The 26,864-nt window shown below is 44.3% G+C and overlaps 1 protein-coding gene across 1 annotated transcript in view; it reads right to left on the bottom strand.

Moving 5' to 3' along the window:
* The window catches only part of LOC132818065 (cysteine-rich protein 2-like), a 55,700-nt gene that overhangs the window by 12,923 nt on the left and 15,913 nt on the right, over positions 1 to 26,864 (bottom strand). Inside the window, exons 2-4 of the mRNA XM_060828714.1 lie at positions 17,589 to 17,683; positions 3,944 to 4,001; positions 2,553 to 2,699 (exon numbers count right to left, since the gene is read on the bottom strand). Of these exons, the coding sequence (XP_060684697.1) occupies positions 2,553 to 2,699; positions 3,944 to 4,001; positions 17,589 to 17,683 (300 nt within the window). The remainder of the gene's footprint in view (positions 1 to 2,552; positions 2,700 to 3,943; positions 4,002 to 17,588; positions 17,684 to 26,864) is intronic.

Raw genomic sequence — 26,864 nt, 5'->3', positions numbered from 1 at the left:
TGCTAAATTGCCCGTAGTGTTAGGTAAGGGGTATATGTAGGGGTATGGGTGGGTTGCGCTTCGGCAGGTCGGTGTGGACTTGTTGGGCCGAAGGGCCTGTTTCCACACTGTAATGAACTAATCTGTAATGAACACACGCCCAGTTAAACTAAACTCCCACATCCCTGCACATACCTCTTTTTTTGATATTTTGGAAAATGTTGAAGCAGTCACAGAACAGGAGGTGGCCATCAAAACAAAAAAGCCCCTCCCCGTTCTCTCCTCACACCCTCGCTCCAGATCCATATCCTCCGGAGGGTACAGGAATTCAGGGGCAGACCCTGATGCCTTTTAAATGGATTGAGGGTTTCAGCCTCGACATCCCCTTTCAGGCATTGGAACCTAGCTCCCTCTGTGGAATGGGATGGGGTCAATTCCATCCAATGACATATCTACACTTCCTGCAGCCACAGAAAGCAGCCAACACAATCAATGACTCCTCCCACTCCGGTCATACACTCTTCCATCCTCTTCTATCCAGCAGAAGTTACCAAAGTTTGAAAACATATACCAATATATTGAAGAACAGCTTCTTCCCCCTGCTTATCAGGCTCACATTAGAGTTGAAAATGTGTTGCTGGAAAAGCGCAGCAGGTCAGGCAGCATCCAAGGAGCAGGAGAGTTGACGTTTCGGGCATGAGCCCTTCTTCAGGAATCACATTACAGTTGATCTTTCTCTGCACCACTTTGTAGCTGTAACACTATACTCTGCATTCTGTTCTATTACCCTGATGTACTGTACTTATGTAAGGTCAGATTTGTCTGGCTAGCATACGAAACAATACTTTTCACTGTATCTCAGAGCATGAGACCATACTAAATCAAATCAAACCTAATTAATTCAACTTCCCTCTAACCCTTCTTCTAGTCACTTCAAATCTGCAATCCATTCAAACACACATGTTAAGACTGGCAGATTTCCTTCCCTAAAACACATTAGCAAAACCATTTTCACAACAATTGAGGAACAGCTGATGTTTCCATCTCAAGCTGCAGTAGGATTTGAGGTAAATTGGACTGGGCGTAGTGTGTCTAGATTTCTTATTCAATAACATAACCGCTGTACACCTTCATCTGCCTATAATCACTGATCCCCTGTCACGAACCACAATGTTCTCCTGCATGATAAATGTTTCATCACCATCCTGGGTTTCTATAGCAACTGATGGATTCTGAACATAAAGCCAATTGTGAAAACAAAGGGATGTCTTGCTGCACGGGGATAACAAGGCAGCCCAGAGGATTGCTATGCCCTCGAGTATGTAACTGGACTTTGCAGCATTCATTATTCACAATGGAGTCACTGGAACGAAAACATGGGCGACTGGTCGGGTTACACAAGAAGCCAACAATAAAGGAGGACAGGCACAAACACTGGAAACACCCAGCAAGTTGCTGAATGAAAACAGAAAGACAGAGAGAGCAAGAGAGAGAGAGTGAGAGAGAGCGTGCGCGTGCACGAGAGGGAAGAGAGAAGAACATGAGGGGGGAGTGAACACGCGAGAGGGGAAAGAGCATGAGAGCACGAGCAAGAGAATGCAAGAGCAAGAGAGAGAAAGAGCGTGCATGAGAGAAAGACAGTGCGAACGATCTGAGAGAGAGAGAGAGAGAGAGAGAGAGAGAGAGAGAGAGAGAGAGAAGAGCACGAGAGGGAGATAGGGAACGAGAGAGCACGAGAGAGATAGTGATCATGAGACTGACAGCAAGTGACAGGGAGAGCATGCAAGAGAAAGAGCGCGAGAGAGAGAGCACGAGTGCAAGAGAGAAGTTAAGTAAAAGTGCAAGAGAAAGAGGACGAGAGAGAGAGTGCGAGAGAGAGAGAGCACACAAGAGAGAGATGGGTTGATGGAGAGATAGACTCAAGCCTTTATTAGCCTTGTTCCTGCTGTGGGGCAGAAACCACTGACTACTGATCCAAACTCAACAGAGAAGAACTGATAGTTTAAAATTACAAACACAAATATCTCTAAGAGGCTTACATTCAGAATACCCTAAAGTACTCCGCAACTTGCGTAGTACTTTTGGAGCACAATCACCATCAGAAATGTGACAATCAATTTAGGCACAATAAGCTCCCAAAAAGGTGTGACATGATAACAATCAAATAGTCTTACATTGATTGAGATAGAGATATTGGTACAGGATTCTGGATTAGTGGTGCTGGAAGAGCACATCAGTTAAGGCAGCATCTGAAGAGCAGTAAAATCGATGTTTCGGGCAAAAGCCCTTCATCAGGAATAAAGGCAGAGAACCTGAAGGGTGGAGAGATAAGCTAGAGGAAGATGGGGGTGGGGAGAAAGTAGCATAGAGTATTTTACATATAATGGTACAGGAACCCAGAGATCATAAACAATGCCACATGGTCTGCCTAAGAGGGCCCCCAGCATCACTTTCTATCAGGAAGAACAAGCCTTCGACAGTGCAGCACCCCCTCGGGCTGAGCCAGGAGCGCCGGGCCGCACACCCTCGGGCTGAGCCGGGCGTGCCGGGCCCAGAGGCCTCGACCCTCTTACCTTTACTGGGGCCCTTGGGAGGGGCTGTAGTTTTTGGAGCCACTGCCTTGGGAGCCTGATTCTCAGGGGCCATGCTTGGGGGTGGATTATTAGAGGCCGGCGGGGGCTGGTCGTAGATGTAGGAGCCGAATCCTCCGATGTTCACACCTGACAACAAGAGGTAGGAGTAAAAGTGTGAGGCAGTGGGTGCGAAATCACATCAAAACTAAGTACAGAAACAGGCTCTTTGGACGCTTGGGATTGCTCTCCTATTTAACATGGTCATTGCTGATACTAGAACACAATTCCATGTTCTCGCTTTTCACCCCTGTATCCGCATCAGCTGAGTGAACCTTCTCTGGACTACCTCCAATGCCAGTATATCTTTCCTTGGACAAGGGGCCCAAAACTTTTCACAGTATTCCAACTGGGGTCTAACTAGTGCCTTGTTCATTTTTAGCCAAACCTCCATACTTTTATACTCTATTCCAAGACCAACACTCCATTTGGCTTTCCTATTACCCGTTGAACTTGGATATTAGCTTTCTGTGGTTCATGCATAGGGACCCCATATCCCTCTGTTCTGTAGCTTTTTCCATTGAAATAATATTCAGCTCCTCTGTTTTTCCTGCCAAGGTGCAAACTCACATTTTCCTACATTATATTCGAACTACTCCCTCACTAAACCTATCTATCTTTCTGCAGACTATAACTTGACACATTCCCTTAACTTATCCAAATCATTAATGTGTTGTAAATAATTGTGGCGCAGCACTGTTCCCTGTGACACTTCACTAGTTACATTAGTTCCATCCTGAAAATGCCCCCTTTTATCCCAACTCTCTTGTATTCTAGGAGTTAACCGATCCTCTATCCATGCCAATATATTACCTCCAAAGCCATGAACTTTTGTAGGCCAATGTGTGTTGCCTTGTGAAATACCTTCTGATAATCTAAATATATTACATCCACTGCTTTCTCCCTCATCTATCCTGTTTTTTACCTCCTTAAAAAATTCTAATAAATTTATCAGGCATGCTTTTCCCATCATGAAACCATGCTGACTGCTTGAACATATTATACATTTCTAAATCCTCTACTCTTACATTCTTTCTAATAGACTCTAACATTTTCCCAATATCAGTTAAAGCGAGCTGGCCTATAGTTACCTTTCCTACCCCCTTCACTTGTTAAATGAAGATATTACTTTGATAGCTTTCTGTTCTTTTGGGACTTTTTCAGAATCTCAAGAATCTTGGAAGAGACATCCACCATCTCTGTCGCTATGTCTTGGAATGCATCGGGATATTCAATCAGGTTCAAGACACTTCTCTTAGTGTTATGCAGTGTTTAGTGCTTTTTGTCTCTTGGTAAGCTCTACTTGGCTTTCAGAAGAATGCATTCACTCTTACCTTTAGGGCCGAACAGTGTGGCGTAGCAAGGTTTATGGCAGTATGGTTTATCATCATGCTGTGGAATAGGAAGAGAGGCTCAGTAAAAACGAAATAAGACTTGTTCGCAATGTAGAAGACTCCAAAACAAAAAGAGAACCTTGATGTAAATGTGGGAAGTTTCAGGAATTAAGCGTTTAACCTAACAACCCACAGCCTACCAACAGTGCATTGACACCATTCACTGTTGGAGTATTGCATTGATCACATCACCTGTTACACATCCCAGTTGACAGTGTGACTCCACCCCATCAGAAATTCCTCCACAGTGAACAGCAACTTCAAAAGTTTGCAAGTAGTCTCAAATTTGTAAACACTTCGCCATAAATTTTTTTCTGTCCCTCTCCTTTTTCCAACTATTTCTTGAATCTTAAACACTTAATGGTAAGGTCGTGGTTATTTGTGTTTTTTTTAAAATCAAACAATTTTTTTCATTGTTCCTAGGTCCTAGGGAGTGTGGCTAAACAAAATGATCTCTGGATTCAGGTTCCCTCGAACGTGGAACTACGGGTAGAAGGCATTGGATACACTTGCCTTTATTGGGCAGCGTATTGAGTATAGGATTTGGGAAGTCATGTTGCAACTGTACAGGACATTGGTTAGGCCGCTTTTGGAATACCACATACAATTCTTCTCTCCCTGAGACAGGAAAGATCTTGTAAAACTTGAAAGGGGTCAGATAACATTTACAGGATGTTGCCAAGGTAAGAACATTTAGCTTATTGGGAGAGGCTGATTAGGCTGGGGCTTATTTCCCTGGAGCATTGGAGGCTGAGGGGTCACCTTATAAAGGTTTATCGAGTCATGAAGGGCATGGATAAGGTAAATAGCCAAGATCCTTCCTCTAGGGCAGGCAGTCCAAATATAGAGGGTTTAGGTTTGAAATGAGAGGGGAAAAGTTTAAAAAGAACCTGCGGGGCAAATTTTGCATGCAGAGGGTGATGCATGTATGGAATAAGCTGCCTGAGGTGGAGGTGGAGACTGGTACAATTACAACATTTAAGAGGCATCTGGACAGCTACATGAATAGAAAAGATTTAGAGGAATTTGGCCAAATACTGGCAAATAGGACTAGAATAATTTAGGATATCTGGTTGACATAGATGAGTTGGACTGATGGATCTGTCTCTGAGCTGTACATCTCCATGACTCTCGTTCCCTTTTCAAAGTTACTATCGGTTGCCAGCAATTTGCGTTCCAGATCACAAGTGGATGCACACAAAAGAAAGTTATTTGTGTTTTTTTAAATCAAAAAATTCTTCTCATTGCTCCTTAGGTTGGTTTGCCAATTATATTAAAATTGTGCCCTCGGGTTATCAAACCTTCTGCCAGTGGACACGCCTTCCTCTTGTTTGGTCTGTTTCAAGGGACCTCCAATGTTTATGGGCTCCATAGAATCTGACATGATCATTCGTCACTCCAAGGAAAACATTTCTGGTTCCAGTCTAACTGCCACCCCCTCATGCTCACACTGACTTATACTATTTCACTGGCTGCAAAAACGCTTTGAGGCATCTGAAGGCTGAGGGAAGTGCAGCGCAAAAGGCAAATCTTTTCTATTCCCCCTCTCATTCTTGATGCCATTCTAGCAAAAACATTGCTGAAAAGGAGACGTGAAGTCAAAGCTTTTCATCAGGACCCAAATGCAAGAAAACCAAATCCAAAAATGAAAGAATTAACGATGTGTCATTGGACTTCGGTTGGCATGGAGATGACTAATAGTCAAGCTAATGGATTGAATTCAAACCAGGCAAGTGCACTCTATTTGGTCAGGATACTACCATGGTGCTCTAGCCGAGATCGACTATCCCCAAAGCATTCTCTTCTCATGCTGTATATATTTGGCTCAGTGGTTAGCACTATTACCTCTCAGCACCAGGGACCTGGGTTCGATTCCAGCCTCAGGCAACTGTCTGTGTGGAGTTTTCACATTCTCCCCCTGTCTGCATGGGTTACCTCCCACAATTCAAAGACATGCAGTTCGATGAATTGGTCATGCAAAATTGCCCATAGTGTTCAGGGATGTGAAAGTTAGGTGCATTCGACAGAGGTAAATATAGAGTAATAGGGTAGGAGAATGGGTCTGGATGGGTTACTCAAAGGGTTGCTGTGGTCTTGTTGGGCCAAATGGCCTGGTTCCACACTATAGGAATTCTATGATTCTATGACATTGAGAAATCCTTTCTAAATGTGGCTTTCTTGTTTTTGGATCCTGATGAGAGCATGAAAAAAAGTTTCAACTTCATGTCACCTTTTAGAAATTTTTATATTCTGGTAAACCTCTCAACATCTTTTCTAAAGTGTAGTTACCTTGAACAATCCCTCTGTGACCTAACCAGTGATTTATAAAGGATTAACCAACTTCCTTGCTTTTGTACTTTTCTGTTTCCATGAATAGAGCCAACAGAGTCCCGGATGGTTTCTAACAGGATGCAGCAGACCCATTTGCTTCTCTATAAACTGTAATCTTGAAACAACAGTTGGTGGGATTAAAGTATAAACTACATTCCACCATGTGCTGTGTTTATATGTGGCGCAACTCACTTAAGACAGAGTAAGTGCCTGTGAAATTGCCCAGGGATTATCATACAACTGTGTTGAACATCAATTTATCACCAAATTAGTGGCATGGACATTTGTAAAACATTTAGCCCCTTTAATCATCTTGTTGGCTGTAGCTGCCAATACTATCCCTTTCACCCAATGGATTACTTGTGGCTTTTTCTGTTTTAATTCATTCATAGGATGTGGGCACCATTGGCTAGACTAGCAATTTTTTGCCCATCACTAACTGTTAGGAGCTTCATGGTCATCATCAAACTCTTAATTTCAACTTCGAAAAAAGTTAAATTCAAATCAGACATGAGAGGATTTGAACCGAGATCCCCAGAATACAGCCTGCACCCAAAGATTAATACCACTAGGCCATCACCTCTCCAGATACTATTGCTGTGCTGGAAAGTTTAAGAATGCCATGTCATAAAAGTCATACAGCACGGAAACAGACCTTTCGGTCCAACCAGTCCATAACAATAATGCCAAAATAAACTAGTCCTACCTGCCTGCTCCTGGCCCATATCCCTCCAAACCTTTCCTATTCATTAACTTATCCAAATGTCTTTGTAACTGTATCTGCGTCCACCGCTTCCTCTGGAAGCTCATTCCACCTATAAACCACTCTGTCTAAAGAAGGTGCCCCTCAAGTATTTTTTTTAGAAATTTTTCTCCTCTCACCTTAAAAATGTGCGCCCAGGTCTTGAAATCCCCCAACCTAGGAAAAAGACACCTGCCATTCACATTATCTATGCCCCTCATGATTTTATAAACTTCTATAAGGTCACCTCTCAACCTTCTGTGAAAAAAGTTCCAGCCTATCCCAGTCTCTTCCTATAATCGTGTGGGTTTCCTCCGGGTGCTCCGGTTTCCTCCCACAGTCCAAAGATGTGTGGGTCAGGTGAATTGTCCATGCTAAATTGCCCGTAGTGTTAGGTAATGGGTAACGTGGGGGTATGGGTGGGTTGCGCTTCGGTGGGTTGTGGACTTGTTGGGCCGAAGGGCCTGTTTCCACACTAAGTAATCTAATCTAATCTAAACTCAAACCATCCTGATAAATCTCTTCTGAACCCTCTCCAGTTTTATAGTATTGCTCCTCTAGCAGGGTGACCAGAATTGGACACAATACTCCAGAAGAAGTTTCACCAATGTCCTGTACAAACTCAACAAAACATCCCAACTCCTATGCTCAAAGGTCTGAGCAATGAAGGGAAGTGCACTAAATGCCTCCTTAACCACCCTCTCTGTGATGCAAACTTCAAAGAATTGTGTACCTGAAGCCCCCAAGTCTCCCTGTTCTACAGCACTATTCAGGGTTCTATTTTTAATTGTATAAGTACGGTGGCACAGTGGTTAGCACTGCTGCCTCACAGTGCCACAGACCCGGGTTCAATACCCGCCTTAGGCGACTGACTGTGTGGAGTTTGCACATTCTCCCCGTGTCTGCGTGGGTTTCCTCCAGGTGCTCCGGTTTCCTCCCACAGTCACAAAGATGTGCGGGTCAGGTGAATTGGCCATGCTAAATTGCCTGTAGTGTTAGGGGCAGGGGTGGGAATGGGCCTGGTTGGGTTGTGCTTCGGTGGGTCAGTGTGGACTTGTTGGGCCGAAGAGCCTGTTTCCACAGTGTAAGTAATCTAATCTTAAAAAAAAGTCTTCTCCTTTTGTTTGACCAAAATGCAATATCTTGCATTTATCCAAATTCAACTTTTTTTTTTAGCCTTTGTATAAAACCTTGGGTAGAGCTCAGATCCCTCATGGAGGGGTTTGGTCCCTTCACCTGGCACATGATGGCCCTTTACTTGGGGAGAGCTCTAATTGTATTGGAAGTAGTTCAGAGGTTTGATTCAGGAGATGAGGGTTTGTCTTATGAAGAGAGAAATTCAGCAGTTTAGGACTATACTGTCTGGAGTTTCGAAGAATGAGACGAGGGATGCAAGATGCCGAAGGGATTGACAATGTAGATATGGAGAGGTTATTTCTTCACGAGTCAATCCAGAACAAGAGGTCATCATTTTAGCATAACATTTGACAGATGATGAGAAACTACTTCTCTCGAAGAGTTATGAATCTGTGGAATTCAGTTCTCTTGAGTGGGTGGATGCTGGTACAATAAATATGTTTGAGGAGATAGACAGATGTTTAATTAGCAATGGGTTTAAGGGTTACGGGGGCGGGCAGGAAAATGGAGTTGAAGCCAAGATGAGATCAGCCATGACTGCGTTAAATGGCAGAACGGGCTCGATGAGCTGAGTGGCCTATTCCTGCCCCTGATTCTTATCTTGCGATATTAAAACTAAAAAGAGGTATAGAAGAGGATCACATGACTAATTGCTACTTTAAAGCATTCTCAAGAAACTTCACACCATCCAGGGCAATGCAACCCATTTGATTGGCACCCCATCCACAAACATCAACTCCCTCCACCACCGATACTCAGTAGCAGCAGTGTGTATAAACTACATGGCGCACTGAAGTAACTCACCAAGTTCATGGGGATAAAGCAGGAAAGTGGAGTTAAGGATTATCAGATCAACCATGATCTCATCAAAAGGCACAACAAACTGGATAGGCTGAATGGCCTAATTCTGCTCCTATGTCTAATGGTTTTATGATCTTTCCCTGCTGCTCACCTACAGTTAAACAGATTAGTCACTGTCAGAAATGCTGCAAGGCAGGCCCAGAAAATGCCAAAACTAATATAATGGTTAAAATTGAAAACAGATGCCTTCCTTTACTGAGTACTTCAAATAGCTTGCTCTCCAAGCAGCTTCTGTTCCTGAGATCCTGGGGATTCACTCCATTTATCATTGGTGCAGTGAGATAGCTGGGTAACATGACAAGCAAAGAGCTGCCAGTGGACTGGCGAAGTTCAGCTGAGAGAAGGAGGTGACAGCTCTCGATGCAATCAATCACTCAGTGTGGCCGTCAGACCGTTTTCGGAGACACAGATTCGAAGCTCCCATGTGTTGACAGGACCATCAACTGCTGAACTGCTGAGGGGAGCTCCAATACAGATAGGGTCATTGGAGGGGGCTACTTTAATTCAGAACGAAGTAGAACAACTACTCAGACAGTGTGCTGACAAGGGAGAGTAAAAAGAAAGTGATCAGTCAGAGAGAAAGCTTAGAATGAGGTTTTTGAAAATAGCCAAACTATTTATCGGCAACACTGTCACAAATGCACAGAGCATCTAGGTACAGGAGCGAAGGATGCAGATTAGTCGATGATTGTTGGACTGAATGGCAGAGCAAGCTCAAAAGAGACATGGGCTATTCCACTTGAAGGGCTTATGCCCGAAACATTACCTCTCCTGTTCCTCGGATGCTGCCTGACCAGCTGTCATTTTCCGGCGCCACACTTTTTGACCTTAATCCACTTGACATCTTACAGGCTGCTCTTTTGGTTCATCTGCTAGGTACCATCACTTACAGTTTCCTCAAACCTCCTGCTACCATCCGTTCAGAGTATCCTCCTGTACCATTCGCCCCCCCCCCCCCCCCCCCCCCCGCCGTTTAACCAATAGCTCGTTGAGACCTTTTTACTGGAATACATTTTTGCTGAGCATTGTGAAACATCTGTTTAAAATCCTTACATTGCTCATCCACCGACTTTCTCCTTTATCTACTTTCCCAGCCCAGTTTAAACAACTCTTTCTTAGTCCTACTGTAATTGTTTTTATTTAATTTGAGGAAATTGGTTTGAGACCCGCTTGACTCTCCCTTGAACTGAATTTGAAATTCTACCATGTTGTGATCACTATCTCCTAGAAGATCCTTGTTAATCCTACCTCATCATACACATTACTAGATGTGAAATAATCTTTTCCTGGGTAGGTTACTGCAATGTACTGCTCTAAGAAACAATCCCTGATGCACACAACAAATTGTCTTTCCTGTTACCCTTACCCATCTGATTGGTCCAGTCAGTATGCAGATTCAAATCATCCATGACAATTGCAGTACTTCCATTATTTCCCATTTATACTTTATTCTGCAATGACGATTTCACTCATGACTTCTTTCCCCTGCTATTCCTTATTTCCACCCAAACGGTTTCCACATCACGATCGATATCACCTAGATCAATACTCATCACTGCATTGATACCATCCTTTATTATCAAATCTACCCCACTTCCACTTTGTTTATTCTTCTGGAATGTTGAACAGCTTGGAGTATTGAGCTCTCCGTCTTAGTCATCCTGCAGCTATATCTCTGTAATAGCTATCAAATCATATTAATTTATTTCAATTTGAGCTGTGAACTCATCTGCCTTGTTACGAATGGTGTGCATTCAGATAAAAAATCCTTAAACTTGGACTTTTGTACTATTATTACTCTCCCTGGTTCTAATTTTTATTAGACTTTACTATTTTCTACCCGTTCATGTCATACCTGATTATTGCTCACCTCTTCACTACCCTATACCTCTGTTCTCTCATTTCTGTCTGATTTTTTTGAACCCTTGCCCCAACGGTTCATTAAAGCCTCGTCTACAAAGCCAGTTCCATACAGCATGGAAACAGACCCTTCGGCCCAACTCGTCCATGCCAACCAGGTTACCTAAACTGAACTAATGGCATGTGTCTGCACTGGACCTCTAAACTTTTGCTATAAATGTATTTAGAACATAGAACATAGAAAAATACAGCGCCGTACAGGCCCTTCGGCCCTCGATGTTGCGCCGATCCAAGCCCACCTAACCTACACTAGCCCACTTTCCTACATATGCCTATCCAATGCCCGTTTAAATGCCCATAAAGAGGGAGAGTCCACCACTGTTACTGGCAGGGCATTCCACGAACTCACGACTCGCTGAGTAAAGAATCTACCCCTAACATCAGTCCTATACCTACCACCCCTTAATTTAAAGCTATGCCCCCTCGTAATATCTGACTCCATACGTGGAAAAAGGTTCTCATGGTCAACCCTATCTAAACCCCTAATCATCTTGTACACCTCTATCAAGTCACCCCAAACCTTCTTTTCTCCAATGAAAACAGCCCCAAGTGCCTCAGCCTTTCCTCATACGATCTTCCTATCATACCAGGCAACATCCTGGTAAACCTCCTCTGCACCCGTTCCAGTGCCTCCACACCTTTCCTATAGTATGGCGACCAAAACTGCACACAATACTCCAGATGCGGTCGCACCAGAGTCTTATACAACTGCAACATGACCTCAGGACTCCGGAACTCAATTCCTCTACCAATAAAAGCCAGTACGCCATATGCCTTCTTCACAGCACTATTTATCTGGGTGGCAACTTTCAGAGATCTTTGTACATGGACACCAAGATCCCTCTGCTCATCCATATTACCAAGTATCCGACCATTCGCCCAGTACTCCATCTTCTTGTTACTCTTACCAAAGTGAATCACTTCACACTTAGCTACATTGAACTCTATTTGGCACCTTTCTGCCCAGCTCTGCAGCTTATCTATATCCCGCTGTAACCTGCCACATCCATCCTCACTGTCAACAACTCCACCGACTTTCATATCATCCGCAAACTTGCTCACCCAACCTTCTAACCCCTCCTCCAGGTCATTTATAAAAATGACAAACAGCAATGGTCCCAAAACAGATCCTTACGGAACACCGCTGGTAACTGCACTCCAAGATGAACCTTTACCATCAACTACTACCCTCTGTCTTCTTCCAGCCAGCCAATTCCTAATCCAAACCTCCAGCTCTCCCTCAATGCCATACCTCCGTATTGTTTGCAGTAGCCTACCATGGGGAACCTTATCAAACGCCTTACTAAAATCCGTATACACCACATCTACTGCTTTACCCTCGTTCACCTCGTTAGTCACCTTCTCAAAGAATTCAATAAGGTTTTGAGGCACGACCTGCCCTTCACAAAACCATGCTGACTATCCTTGATCACATTATTCCTATCCAGATGTTCATAAATCCTATCCCTTACAATTCTCTCTAAGACTTTGCCCACAACAGAGGTAAGACTCACCGGCCTATAGTTACTAGGGTTATCCCTACTCCCCTTCTTGAACAAGGGAACCACATTTGCTATCCTCCAGTCAAGGATAGTAGTGGCACTATTCCTGTAGACAACGAGGACATAAAAATCAAGGTCAATGGCTCTGCAATCTCCTCCCTTGCTTCCCAGAGAATCCTAGGATAAATGCCATCAGGCCCAGGGGACTTATCTATTTTCACCCTTTCCAGAATTTCCAACACCTCTTCCCTACATATCTCAAAGCCAACCATTCGAATTAGCTGTGACGAAAAGTATTCATTCAGTGTCTCCCCAATTTCTTCAGCCTCCACCCGCAACTTCCCACTACTATCCTTGACTGGACCTATTCCTACCCTAGTCATTCTTTTATTCCTGACATACCTATAGAAAGACTTTGGGTTTTCCCTAATCCTACAAACCAAGGAATTTTCATGTCCCCTCCTTGCTGCTCTTAGATCTCTTTAGATCCTTCCTGGCTACCTTATAACTCTCAATCGCCCCAATTGAACCTTCACGCCTCATCTTTACGTAAGCCGCCCTCTTCCCTTTAACAAGGGATTCCAATTCCTTATTAAACCACGGTTCCCTCACACGACCCTGTCCTCCCTGCCTGACAGGTACATACTTATCAAGGACACTCAATAGTTGCTCCTTGATCAAGCTCCACATATCGATTGAACCCTTCCCTTGAAGCCTACTTTTCCAAGCCACACATCCGAAGTCATGCCTCACCGCATCATAATTTTCCTGCCCCCAGCTATAACTCTTGCCCTGTAGTGCACACTTATCCTTATTCATCACTAGAGTAAAAGTCACTGAATTGTGGTCACTGTCCCCAAAGTGCTCACCTCCTTCCAATTCTAACACCTGGCCTGGTTCGTTACCCAGAACCAAATCCAGTATGGCCTCACCTCTTGTTGGCCTGTCTACATTTGTACAAATGTCTTTTTAAAGTTTAATTGCACCCACCTCTACCACTTCCTCTGGTGCTCGTTCCACATGTGCACCACCCTCTGTGTGAAAAACGTTGCACCTCAACTTTCTCCTCTCAACTTAAGTCCTCCAGTTATGGACTTCCCCAGCATTAGAGGAAAGACCATACCTATTCATCCTATCTATGCCTCTCATGATTTTATAAGCCATCCCAATGGAACAGCAGTCTCTTTCCCCAGTATTCGTGCTAGTGGCCTTTAAATCAGAGCCCACTTCCCCCAAACCAATCTTTTAAGCCATGCATTTACCTCTAATCTTATTTGCTCAATGCCAATTTTCAGAGATTACTTCCATGGTTCCGCTTTTTAAATTTATCCCAAAGCTGCTTGTAATTCCACAACAGAACCTCTTTTCCAGTTCTACATCTGTCTCTGGTACTTCCAATGGACCAAGATAAGTCCACCTTCCTCTCTCACTGCACTCCAGGAGAGATGGCCTGAACTTGGGCAAAATGGCCTTCAGAACTCTCTTCCTTCACTGCTGTTAAGACAACAGATTTCCTTCCCTTGCTAAAGGAGATTAGCAAACCAGTGGATTTTTATGACAATGGACTATAGCATCATGAGTCATCATTACTAACACAAGCTTTCAATTCTTGAACTTCTCAGTTGAATTTAAAATCTCGCTGGATTTAGCCAGGGCCTCTGAATTAGTCGTTCAGTAAAACAGCTTCCCTTTATCCATTCAGAAGACAATAATTGTTTCTATCTCAGAGCACACCTACCGCGTTAAATTCTCTTTCTCAGGCCATGACTCAGCTCTTTAATTTCTCCAGCTCCCTTTAAACAATTCAATGTTTCAGGGGTTATGCTTGTGGCAAGGTTGGTGTCACCTTGCATTTGTTTCAAAGTTTTATTGAAGCATATTGTTTACTGGGAAGGAAAAAGAGGCCTGTAATTGGGTGGAGGCCCACTGGAAGCAACTCTTCCAGAAGATTCTGTCAGAGACTCCTAATTGGTCTAGACGTGGCACCCATTGCAGTGAATATATGAGCCCTATGCTTATTGCAGTAACTTGAACACATGCCCTCATGCTCTTTCATTAAAAATAAAAAAGGACAAGAGGAGGCCATACAGCCCTTGTCTATCATTCAATATGTCATAAAGTTATGCAACAGGGAAACAGACCCTTCAGCCCAACTGTCTATAATGATCAAGTTTCCCAACCTAGACAAGTCCCACTTGCCTGCATTTGGCCCATAATCCCTGTAAACCTTTTCTAGCCATATGCCTATTCAAATGTCTTTTAAATTTTGCGACTTGCACCTACCATGTCCCCTGGCAATTCATTCCACATACGAACTACCCTCTGCATGAAAAGATTGTCCTTCAAGTGTCTTTTTAATCTTTCTCCTCTCACCGTAAACCTCTGCCCCTTTAGTTTTGAACTCACCTACCCTAGGTCTGTTTTCATGCTATATGACTTATTGAATGAAAGAAAGGCCGAATGCCCCTTTTTAAAAGGAAACAGATAGTGACGAAGGATGTTGCTGGTTAAAGAGGGACATAGATAAGCTGACAGCTGGGCTGAGAGGTGGCAAATGGAGTTTAATGAGGAAAAGTGTGAGGTGATTCACTTTGGAAGGAGCAACAGGAATAGAGTACTGGACTACTAGTAAGATCCTTGGTAGTGTAGATGAACAGAGAGATTCTTGTGTCCATGTGCATAGATCCCTGAAAGTTGCCACCCAAGTTGATTGGGTTGTTAAGAAGGCATATGGTGTGTCAGCTTTTATTGGCAGAGGGATTGAATTTTGGAGCCTTGAGGTCATGCTGTAGCTGTATAAAACTCTGGTACAGCTGCACTTGGAGTACTGCGTACAGTTCTGGTCACTGCATTATAGCTAGGATGTGAAGCCTTTGGAAAGGGTTCAGAGGAGATTTACTAGGATGTTGCCTGGTATGGAGGGATGGTCTCATGAAGAAAGGCTGAGGGTCTTGAGGCTGTCTTCGTTAGAGAGAAGAAAGTTGAGAGGTGATTTAACTGAGACATAAGGTAACCAGAGGATTAGATAGGGTGGACAGTGAGAGCTTTTTTCCTCGAATGGTGATGGCACAAAGCTTTAAAGTGAACGGTAAAAGATATAGGACAGATATCAGAGGTATTTTCTATATTTAGATTAGATTACAGCGTGGAAACAGGCCCTTCGGCCCAACAAGCCCGCACCGACCCTCCAAAGAGCGACCCACCCAGACCCATTCCCCTACATTTACCCCTTCACCTAACACTACAGGCAATTTAGCAATGCCAATTCACCTACCGTGCACATTTTTGGACTAACGTGCAAACTCCACACAGATAGTTGCCTGAGGCGGGAATTGAACCTGGGTCTGTGGCACTGTGAGACAGCAGTGCTAACCACTGTGCCACCGTGCTGCCCACTTATAGAGTAGTAGGAGTGTGGAATGCCCTGCCAGCAACAGTAGTAGACCTGCCAACTTTAAGGACATTTAAATTGTCATTGGATAAACGTATGGATGAAAATGGAATAGTATAGGTTAGATGGACTTCAGATTGGTTTCACAGGTCAGTGCAACATCGAGGGCCGAAGGACCTGTACAGCACTTTCATGTGCTATGTTCTATGTTTACAGGTGGATCGAGAAAGAGCAGGTGAGAGGGGCGAGTTGGATAGCAGTATTAAAGAGCTGGCTTCAGCATGATGTTCCAAATGCTACCTCTGTGCTGAAATGTTGTGTGATCATTTGTGTGTATTTTTAACCATAAACTGACAGCAATCTATTATCCCATTAGTCCTCTTGGGCAGCTTTTTTGCAGCTTGCAACACGGTGCAATAATATCCCTGCTCTCTTATATACATACACACACTCACTCGCACAGACATATAAACAGACACGCACTATATATATATATATATACACACACACACAAAGACACTAGCGCAGACGCATGCACCAACCATACATATATATACACACACACACACACACACACACACACACACACACACACTTACTCGGATCTTACAACTAGCTAAATCAAGGTCAAGGAAACAGCAGGGTCCAAACTACACTTTCACTGTTTTGTAAAGAGCCAAAGGTGTTTGGAGCGGGTGTGGTCGGTGCACATGGAGCCTTTCCCATTCAACAGTCCAACCACAAGAGCATGGCAGGTGCTGCAAACATCTGACCGAGCAGTCTCACATCTGAAACAGTTCAGCCACCAACAAGCTGTGTATGCCTGTGCATATGTCTGTGTCTGTATGTTTGCATGCACATACGTCTGTGCACACATATTTGAGTGTGTATCTGTGTGCATGTGTTTTTGTGTGTGCGCGTGTGCTTGTCTTTGTGCGAGTGAGCGTGTACGCGTGCCTGTCACTGTATGCATGTGAACTTCAGAGCCCATCTGCCTCAGGGAAGTGCAAGTAGGGACCGGAGAGATAAGGAGAGCTGAACAATGTCCCATCCTGATGGTTAACCCTTCTCCAGTTATCAGGATATCAAAGGCCATATTCCATTTTCATCCGTATGTTTATCCAATGACCATTTAAATGCCCTAAAAATACCTGGTGCCCATGTACAGTATACGCGATACCTGCTGCGCCGTGTAGAGTAGATTAGATTCCGTACAGTGTGGAAACAGGCTCTTCGTCCACACCGACCCTCCAAAGAGTAACCCACTCAGACCCATTTCCCTCTGACTAATGCACTTAACGCTATGGGCAATTTAGCATAGCCAATTCACTCGACCTGCACATCTTTGGACTGTAGGAGGAAACTAGAACACCCACGCAGACATGGGAAGAATGTGCAAACTCCATACAGACAGTCGCCCGAGGCTGGAATCGAACCTGGGACCCTGGTACTGTGGGGCAACAGTGCTAAACACTGACCCACCATGCCGCCCCAGTTAGACACAGTTACCTGCTGTCCCGTGTAGTGTATACGCAGTTACCCGCTGCTACATGTACAGTATACGTGGTATCTTTTGCCCTATATAGAGTTTGTGTGGCACCTGGTATACCATGTTGGGATCACAGTCTAGGAGTGCGTTTAGTGATAACTGGTTGGTGAGGTGATGCCTGTCATTGTCATTGTGCTGCTAATGGTACTCACCGAGGCATGACTCCCGGGCGACAGAATCTTGTTGCAGCGTTCACATTTCAGACAGAATTTATGCCAATCCCTTCCCAGAGAGGTCACTTTCTCAGCTGAAACAAGAGCAGTCAGTAAATCGGTCATAGCCTTCGCTCAATTATTCATTCACCAGAACACACATGTTGGGAACACTATCTCACTCTCTGCTTGGCTCAGGAGCTGGATAGAAAGTGCAGGGAGCCTCCCAGAGTAAAAGCGATCTGACCGCATGATGAGCTGTGTCTGAATAAACCTCTCTCCACCACCAGCTCAGTCTTTCTCTCCTCTTTATGCCCTCTTACATCTGACAAAAGGAATAGAGGGTGGTCTCATATTCCCCAGACAATCTAAGAAGAAAAAGACCTGCATTTACATAGCACCTTTCGCAACCTCGAGATGTCCCAAATGTTTCTGCGGCCAATGGAATATTTTCAAAGTATATCGCTGTCCTCGAAGGAGGTCATGCTGCCAATAAGTACACAACAAGCTCCCAATGAAAAACAAGGTGAAAATGATCAGATTGTGGGGTTGAGTGATGGCCGGGAGATTGAGCAAGTGTTCTGCCAAGGATTGTAAGAAACTGCAGAGAGTTGTGAACAAAGCCCAGTCCATCATCCCAATTCAAGCCAACCGCCTATCCATTGACTCCATCTATACTTCTTGCTGTCTTGCAAGGCAGCCAACATTAGCAAAGACCTCTCCCACCCCGGTTATAATCTCATCTGTGGGGTAGAAGATACAAAAGTTTATACATATGTAGCAACAGATTCAAGAACAGTTTCTTCCCTGCTATTAATAGACTTCTGAATGGACTCTGAAATTTTAAATTTAATGTTGGTTTCACTCTTTGTGCATCTTCTCTGCAGCCGTAACATTGTATTCCTTGCTCTGTTCTGTTACCCTCAGGCACTTTGTATGGTATGATCTGCCTGTACTGCACACAAGCAAAAAACTATTCACTGTATTTCGGTACATGTGATAATATTAAATCAAATCAAATGTTGACAGCAAAGCCTCTGGGTCCCTCTTCTTGTAATGCGATCTTCTCCTTCCACCTCAGGGTCTCAGTTCCATGCCTCAGATGAAGGATGTCTCCAACAGTGCAGCACTCCTTCTGGACTGCACTGCACTATGGACAATGTGGGACTTGAACCCATGAGCTACCTACCAGAAACAAGGGAGGTGCTAGCAACTGTGCAAAACAGACGCAAAGGAAGGCAAGAATAGATTTGCTTTTGGAATCCCTTTTCTCCCCATGGGGCAATGCCACATGACCCAGACTGTAAATATTAGAAATTCAAAGCATCTGGAATCAAAGGGAGGTTGGGACAAAAACTTCAAATCTCACTCTCTCTCTCTTACTCCAATCAATGGCCAATGGCTACACTGCATACCATCCAGTCTTAATTTACCATCACTGAATTCAAAAACCTGTTTTAATCTATTAGCATTAAGCCATTTTCTGTGTTATTTGTGTTGTATTAATATTGGATTGTTTGATTTTCCAGCATGAAGAACTCTGACTCCTTAGGAGTACAATATAAAAATAAATTCTGTTCTCCAAATACCCAAGCAGAATATAATTGATACTGTCACAATTGTATGTGAACTGTTGGTTATTGTTACAGTAGAAAATATTTCCTCTTGAGAGTCAATCTTCAGCATGACAGACTCCAATTCAATTTCCCTCAGGCTTGTAATCTGACCTTGGCACTGGGTTGAAGATTAATCATTTCATTGTTTAACTTTGATCTTTAGGAACACAACGTTAAAAGGAATCAGATATAGAGCTTTGGGCTAAAGGGATCAAAGGATACGGGAGACAAAGTGCGAACGGGGACTTTTGAACACAAGGGAGAGCAAGCTCGAGTGGCCAAATGGCCTACTTCTGCTCCTATCTTCTATGATGATGCAGAGGTTCTTCAAATATGCAGGCCTACACGTTACTGTGGATCCTCTGAAGTATTGAGGAAAGCAAGCCCCTCAGGTTCATAGGCAATTAGGGACATTTTGACCTTGCCTGTTATTCTTTCACAGGATGTGGGAATCAAAGAAAAACAAAGTATATTTTGCCTTTAAAGGACAGACATCGAAGATCTGATGTACTATTTCAAACAACAGCCTGTAGCAACGTACTATTTTAAGCAGCACAGAAGCCAGACTCTCTGGTTAGTTGCTGGTTCTCTCACTTTGGCTGGATAACATTCCTTGTTTATGTGGACCAGGAATAACATCAAATTCCAATCTGGATTCATCTCGCTGGTCACCAGATGCATCAACAGTTTAAAGGATGATTATGAAGGGCTCAGAGGGCCCAAGCATAAAGGTCATAGATACAAACAGCACAGAAAAGGCCCTTCGACCCATCGAGTCTACACTGATAAAACTACCACTAATCCCAACTTCCTGCACTTGTCCCGTATCCTTGAATGTCATGATATCGGAACTATTGTTTTAAAGGTTGAAAGGTTTTCAGCCTCCACTGTGTTCCTAGGCAGTGCATTCCAGATTGCTACCACCCACTGAGTGGAAATCTTTTCCCCCAAATCCCCTGTCCCTTACTCTAAAAGTATGCCCCCTTGTGATTGACGCCTGAACCATGGGGAACAGCTGCTCTCTATTCACCCTGTCCATACCCCTCAATGTTTTACATCTCAATCATGTCACCCCTCAGTCTTCCTGGCTTTAAAGAAAACAATCCAAGCCTACCTAGTCTCTCCTTCTAGCTCATGACTTCCCCTGACAAAGGAGTACTGCTCCAAAAGCTTGTGATTTCGAATAAACCTGTTGGACTATAACATGGTATTGTGTAACTCCTGACTTTAAGAGATTAGAATCAGGATTAGAATTGGAATATGTTACCATCACATTAGCTCAAGGATTAATCAGAAATGCCCCCCCATTAAACCATCCCTTGAAATGTTCCAAGGATAAATGATTGTATAAACTAAGTATCTCCCGCCAGCGTGCAGAAACTCACATAGCTCCCGCTCAGAGGAAGCAGCTTTCAGTCCCCAGCTCCTGCTTAATTGATCCCAGCGGAATTTGCAATCCAACCATATCCTGTAGGATTTGCTTACGACAGAGGCTGCCTGCTTCCTGCAGTCACTTGCATTGTGCCCAGAAACTGACGAGACATTAAACTAAAGTCCTGTCTGATTGCTGTCTTACGGACATGTACACAATGCCACAACACTATCGTGAAGAGTAGGTGAATTATTATCTGTGTCCTGACTCATTTATCCCTCAAACCAATGTCGCAAAAACAGATCATCTGGTCATGATCACATTTGAGACAATCAGCACTATAGTTGTGAGATCACATCAGAGACCAGCTTTCAATTCCGAATTACTCTTAGAATTTTGAACCTCTCTCTCTCCTCAGACCATTCAGCTGGATTGCATGATACTAACCCAGTTACATCACCACTACTCTCCATTGCAGGCCTGACCAGCAGTAAAACACTCTGGACTATTCCAAAGTTGTGAAAAGTCCCATATAGTTCTCTTCTACTTCCTTCTCTAGAGCACTGCTCTGGTAAATCCATGCATTCAGCCTCATCCTGACCTGGTTTCTTTTTCCTCTTGACATTTTCCTTTACCTCTGGTGGCTCACCTACATTAAAATCCATAGAATCCCCACGGTCTGGAAACAGGCCATTTGGCCCAACAGGTCTACAGTGACCTTCCAGACAGTAATCCACCCAGACCCATGCCCCATTACCCTACATTTCCTCTAACTAACGCACCTAACCTACACATTCCCAAACACTATGGGCAATTTAGCATGACCAATTCGCCTAACCTGCAGGTCTTTGGACTGTGGGAGGAAACGGGAGCCACCTTGCATGACCTCCTTGGCCCTAACCACCTCCTCTTCACATTAGCTGTCTAGCCCCTTTACAACCTAGTCAGAACAGTGCGAGAGCCTCCCCACAAATCTCATGTCCCTGGCTCCAGCTAGTGCCTACCTCTTAGCAACGTCTCACATTGGTCAATTTCTCAGGGGCTTGCTTGCTGCCTCACAACACCAGAGATCCACTCTCAAGCGACTGTGTGGTGTTTTCACTTTCTCCCCATGTCTGCATGGGTTCCCCTGGGTGCTCTGATTTCTTCTCTTAGGCAAAAGGTGGATTGTTAGGCTAGGTGGATTGGCCATTCTGAATTGTCCATAGTGCCTAGGGATGTGTAAGCTAGGTAATCATGATTCGGAGATGCCAGTATTGGACTGGGGTATACAAAGTCAAAAATCATACAACACCAGGTTATAGTCTAACAGTTTTAATTGGAAGCACTAGCTTTCAGAGCACTGCTCCTTCAGCAGGTGATTATTGAGTATAAGGTTGTGCAACACAATTTATTGCTGTAAACTTTTGCTATAAATTCTGTGTCTTACAATCTTATACTCCACAACCACCCGATGAAGGAGCACTCTTCTGCAAGCTAGTGGACTATAACCTGGTGTTGAGTGATTTTTAACTAAGCTCGGTAAATTAGCCATGGGAAACGCTTGGTTACAGGGATTCGGTGGGGGGGGTGGGGGGGGGTGGGGGGGAGGTAGATGGTGGTGATGGCGTATCTGGGTGGGTACTTTGGAGGATTGGTGTGGACTCGATGGGCTGAAGGCCTGCTTCCAAACTGTAGGGATTCTCTGACTGGATAAATCCGACCTTCCACCTCTTGCCCAGACTGGAAAAATGACTATCACCTTGTTTCCAATCTGCACAATCCTCTCACTCTTTCCTGATCAATCTTTCTGACCCCTCTGCATCTCTGGAAATGGCCTATCAGGGAAACCTTTACTCCAAACCCACCGAAACCTACAGCTACAGTATCTCGTATGTGACTTTGTGAAAGGAAGTTCCTAATTTCTGTATTGGCATCATATTTGTTCAGGCTTGCTGAGTTGGCTGGTTACTGATTTATGGTGCAGAATGATGCCAACAGTGTGGATTCAATTCCCACACCAGTTGAGGTTATCATGAAGGACTCTTTTCTCAACCTCTCCCCTCGCCTGAGACTCTCTGGTTAAACTCATCACCAGCTGTCCCTCTCAAACGAGAGCAGCCATATAGTGTAGTAAGACTATGACGACTTTACCTAACTCTCCTGATACATCCTCCCTTTTGTATTGACATGGGATTCTATCCCACCTGGGCTTAAAATACCCTATTTTATTTCCCACCTTTCATCTCTCACCTTTTCTCCTCCCTCTGCCCATATTACAGGGTTCCCCTTATCCTCACTTCCTGCCGTTTCCATAGTCAATCCTCTGCCATTTGTGTCTTCTCTGGTGTGATGCCATTGCCACTTTTCTCCTGAAGTGACCACTTCCTCTCTGTCTTGCCCTAATCCACTCCACAATCACCTCCCAGTCTGGCCATAACTCCTTCCTAGACCTACAGCAAAGCATGTAACTCCTTCACCAGCGACTACAGCATTCCATTTAAGTGAAACAGTAATTTATTTGTACTTGTTTCAAGTTGATTCACTGTATTGGCAGATTGTGGTCCAGTATATTGGCAAAGACTCAGCACAGTTGAAAATGTGTTGCTGGTTAAAGCACAGCAGGTTAGGCAGCATCCAAGGAATAGGAAATTCGACGTTTCGGGCATAAGCCCTTCATCAGGAATGAGGAAAAGGCAGGAAAGAGTCATAGCATCACAGAACACAGAAACAAATCCTTCGGTCCGGCTCGTCCATGCCAACCAGATTTCCTAAACTGAACTAGCTCCATTTGCCTGCATTTCACTCATATTCATCTACCTGTCCAAAAGTCTTTTAAAATGTTGGAATTTCATCTTCGTCTACCACTTCCTATGGAAGCTTTTTACAATACAAACCACCCGGTGTGAAAAAAAGTTGCCCCTCAGATCCCTTGTAAACTTTCCCCTGTTACCTTAAAATTATGTCCCCTGGTTTTGAACTGCCCTACCAAAGGGAAAAGACCTTAGCTATTCAGCTTATCTATATCCCTCATGACTTTATACACCTCAATCCCCTGATCTCCACTGAAAAGAGTCCCAGCCTATCCTTATAAAACTCAGACCCTCTGTTCTTGGCAGTATCCTAGTAAATTTTTTTTGAATCCTCTTCAGCTTAATAATATCCTTCACATGATAGGACAACCAGAACTAGGCCTCGTACTCCAGGAGAGGCCTCACCAACATCCTATACAAGAACACTGAACAGTACAGCACAGGAACCAAACAAGACACCAAATTAAGCCAATCCCTTCTGAATGCCTTTGAACCATATCCCTCCATTCCTTGCATATCCATGAGCTTACCTACAAGTCCCTTAAATGCCCCTATCATATCTGCCTCTACAATCATCTCTGAAAGTGCTTTTCAGACTCCTACCACTCTGCGTAAAAAAAAACTTGCCCCTCACATCTCCTTTGAACTTTCCACCCGTTACCTTAAATACATGCCTCCTAGTTTTAGACATTTCAACTCTGGAAAAAAAGATTCCAACAGTCAACCCAATCTATGCATCTCAATTTTATAGATGGAAGGTTAAAGAAGCAAAAAAATGGAAAGAACTGCGGATACTGGAAATCAGAAACAAATATTGCTGGAAAAACTCAACAGGTCTGGCAGGATCTTTGGAGAGGGAGAAAGAGTTAATATTTCCAGCCTAGTGATCCTTTTTCAGAACTGATGGTAGCTAGGAAAGGGTTGGTACACTGTATATGCTGAAGATAAGGTGGGGGTGAGGAGTAAACAATAGGTAGAAATGAGAGAGAAAAAGAGAGAAAAGACATCGGGACAAACAAAGGAATGAATAAAGGTCAGCCCAGGAAAATACCCAGCTGCTAATGGGGACAATTAGTGGCTAACAATAGATTGTTTGTGGTAGAAGCATATGTGATGACAAGGCCTGATGTGTGTGTGGGGTGTGGAGGTAAGATCTTGAGAGAAGGTGCTCAGGGCCTAAAATTATTGAACTCGACATTGAGCTCTAAAGCTGTCGAGTTCCCAAGTGGAACAAGAGATTTTGTTCTTCCAGCTTGTGCTGAGGTTCGCTGGTGCACTCCAGCAAACCCGAGCCAGAGATGTTGGCCAAAGAATGCAGTGGTGTGACAAAGTGGCAATGGTTAAAGAAATGGTGGCTCTTTACCGGAGAGGGATGGGAGAGAAGGGCCGGAGACCAGACTGGAGTCATGGTTAGGCCTGATCACGAAACGGTATTCAGTTCTTGGCACTGCATTTTCAATGGGGACCTTGGTGATGGCTCTCCTCTCTCTGGCAGATGGTGAGATGACAGAAATGGCCCTGGGGATAAACCCTTTCCCCCTTCTTGGCATATCAGCAAGAAAGAACCAGGTAAGCTTATTCCTGATGAAGGGCTTTTGCCCGAAACGTCGATTTCACTGCTCGTTGGATGCTGCCTGAACTGCTGTGCTCTTCCAGCACCACTGATCCAGAATCTGGTTTCCAGCATCTGCAGTCATTGTTTTTACCACCAAGAAGATTCATTTGTCCCCTCATTTACACCTGATAAATCTTATGGTCACTTGAGGGTCATGACTCACCTCCATTTGCTGAAAGTGTGTTGCTGGAAAAGCGCAGCAGGTCAGGCAGCATCCAAGGAGCAGGAGAATCGACGTTTCAGGCATGAGCCCTTCTTCAGGATCTCCAGCATCTGCAGTCCTCACTTTCACCTCCATTTGCCCCAATTCGGGGGAAATCAGAGCTACAGATTGAGCATGGAGGGGTGGTGGTGGTGGTCCTCGCCTCTGACCCTGTTTGCCCAATGTCATCTCCACCCATTTCACCACAGGGTGGGGTCGAACGGCCTCCTCCTAATACTAAGTGCCCTTTCCTTCTTTAATTATTTTAAACAGCAGTGCATGCTGACAGAATGCTTAGTAACTGTCACCATTCCCGCAATAACCGCCCAAGATTCCTTTTTGTTTTAAAAATAATCGATGTTTACTTAAAAGTTAAACTTCTGTGCCAGGATTTAGTCACTCGTCTTCTAAGAATAGAAGCAGACGCACAGTGTAGAAGGTGGAACAGCAGTGAAATCCACCAGAAATAATGGCAGGAAATAAGGAACTACAGTCGACAACCCTCGAGATTCTACCACTCCCTTGCTATGGTGGGTGTGAATGAGAGAGTTAAATCAACAGCTCACACCCTGCAACAGAGACAGAGATACAGATGTTGGGGGTGGGGAAAGAGAGAGAGAGGGGGACAGAGAAAGGGGGACAGAGATAGAGAAAGAAAGAGACTGAGAGACAGATATATGGAAACAGTAACAGAAATAAGAGACAGTGACAGAGAAAGAGAGACACACACACACACACACACACACACAGAAAGAGAAACAGAGAGACAGAAAGAGAGAAACAAAGACCAAGAGACAGAGAGAATCATAGAGACAGAGGCAGAGAGAGACAGACAGAGAGACAGATGTGACGCAGGCACAGTCTGATCCTACCCTGGGCCTGTGGGATAAGGTTGCTGCGGGAGCTCACTGGAAGAGTGAATCCAAATTGGTTTTGCCCCAGCCTATTTAGTGTCTCCCTATAGTTCATGTACTCCCCCAACACAGCCACAGCAATGGGAGCTATCACCTCTCTCTCCCCCTCTCTTTCTTTCACACACACACACACACACACGAGAGAAGGTACACCCCAACTCCCTGCTCACACGTTTGTTCCCACTGAATATTAACTGGGAGAGAAGAGAGAGACATACATTTCCCCAGCACCGGTCACATCCTCAACACTCCCCCACTGCTGCCAAGTTGAGTACCACCACCCTATGAATATCTTTGAGAAGTGTAGACTCTGCTGTGATGTAAGAAATTAGCCAGCCACCCGAACTTCTAGAAACTGCAAAGTGAGTCGACCAATCAGTTTTAAGACATAGATAAACTTTCAGCCAGGGAACCATGATTCATCCTGGTTCGATCTGCAAAGGACCGCAGAGGTCTACGTCTCATTTCCCTTCAGGGGAGCAGCACTCCCTGGATATGCAAATCTCACCTGGAATTGTAAGTTGGAGACCACCCCCCCACAACCCGCCCTCTGCACGGCACTCAAACCAACAACTACCTCATTCACAGACAAAGAGGGCTGAAATGGTGTCATAGGTAGACAGGGCGGTGAATGCATTTGGAATGCTTCTTCAGCCCTTCTTCAGCCCTTCTTCTGTCATTCCTGAAGGGCTTATGCCCGAAACTTCGAATCTCCTGTTCCTTAGATGCTGCCTGACCTGCTGCGCTTTTTCAACAACACATTTT

Source organism: Hemiscyllium ocellatum, chromosome 8 (assembly GCF_020745735.1).
Source record: "Hemiscyllium ocellatum isolate sHemOce1 chromosome 8, sHemOce1.pat.X.cur, whole genome shotgun sequence".
Taxonomy (NCBI): Eukaryota; Metazoa; Chordata; class Chondrichthyes; order Orectolobiformes; family Hemiscylliidae; genus Hemiscyllium; species Hemiscyllium ocellatum.
Note: the sequence above shows the minus strand (reverse complement) of the source record. Positions and strands in the feature narration are given on the sequence as shown.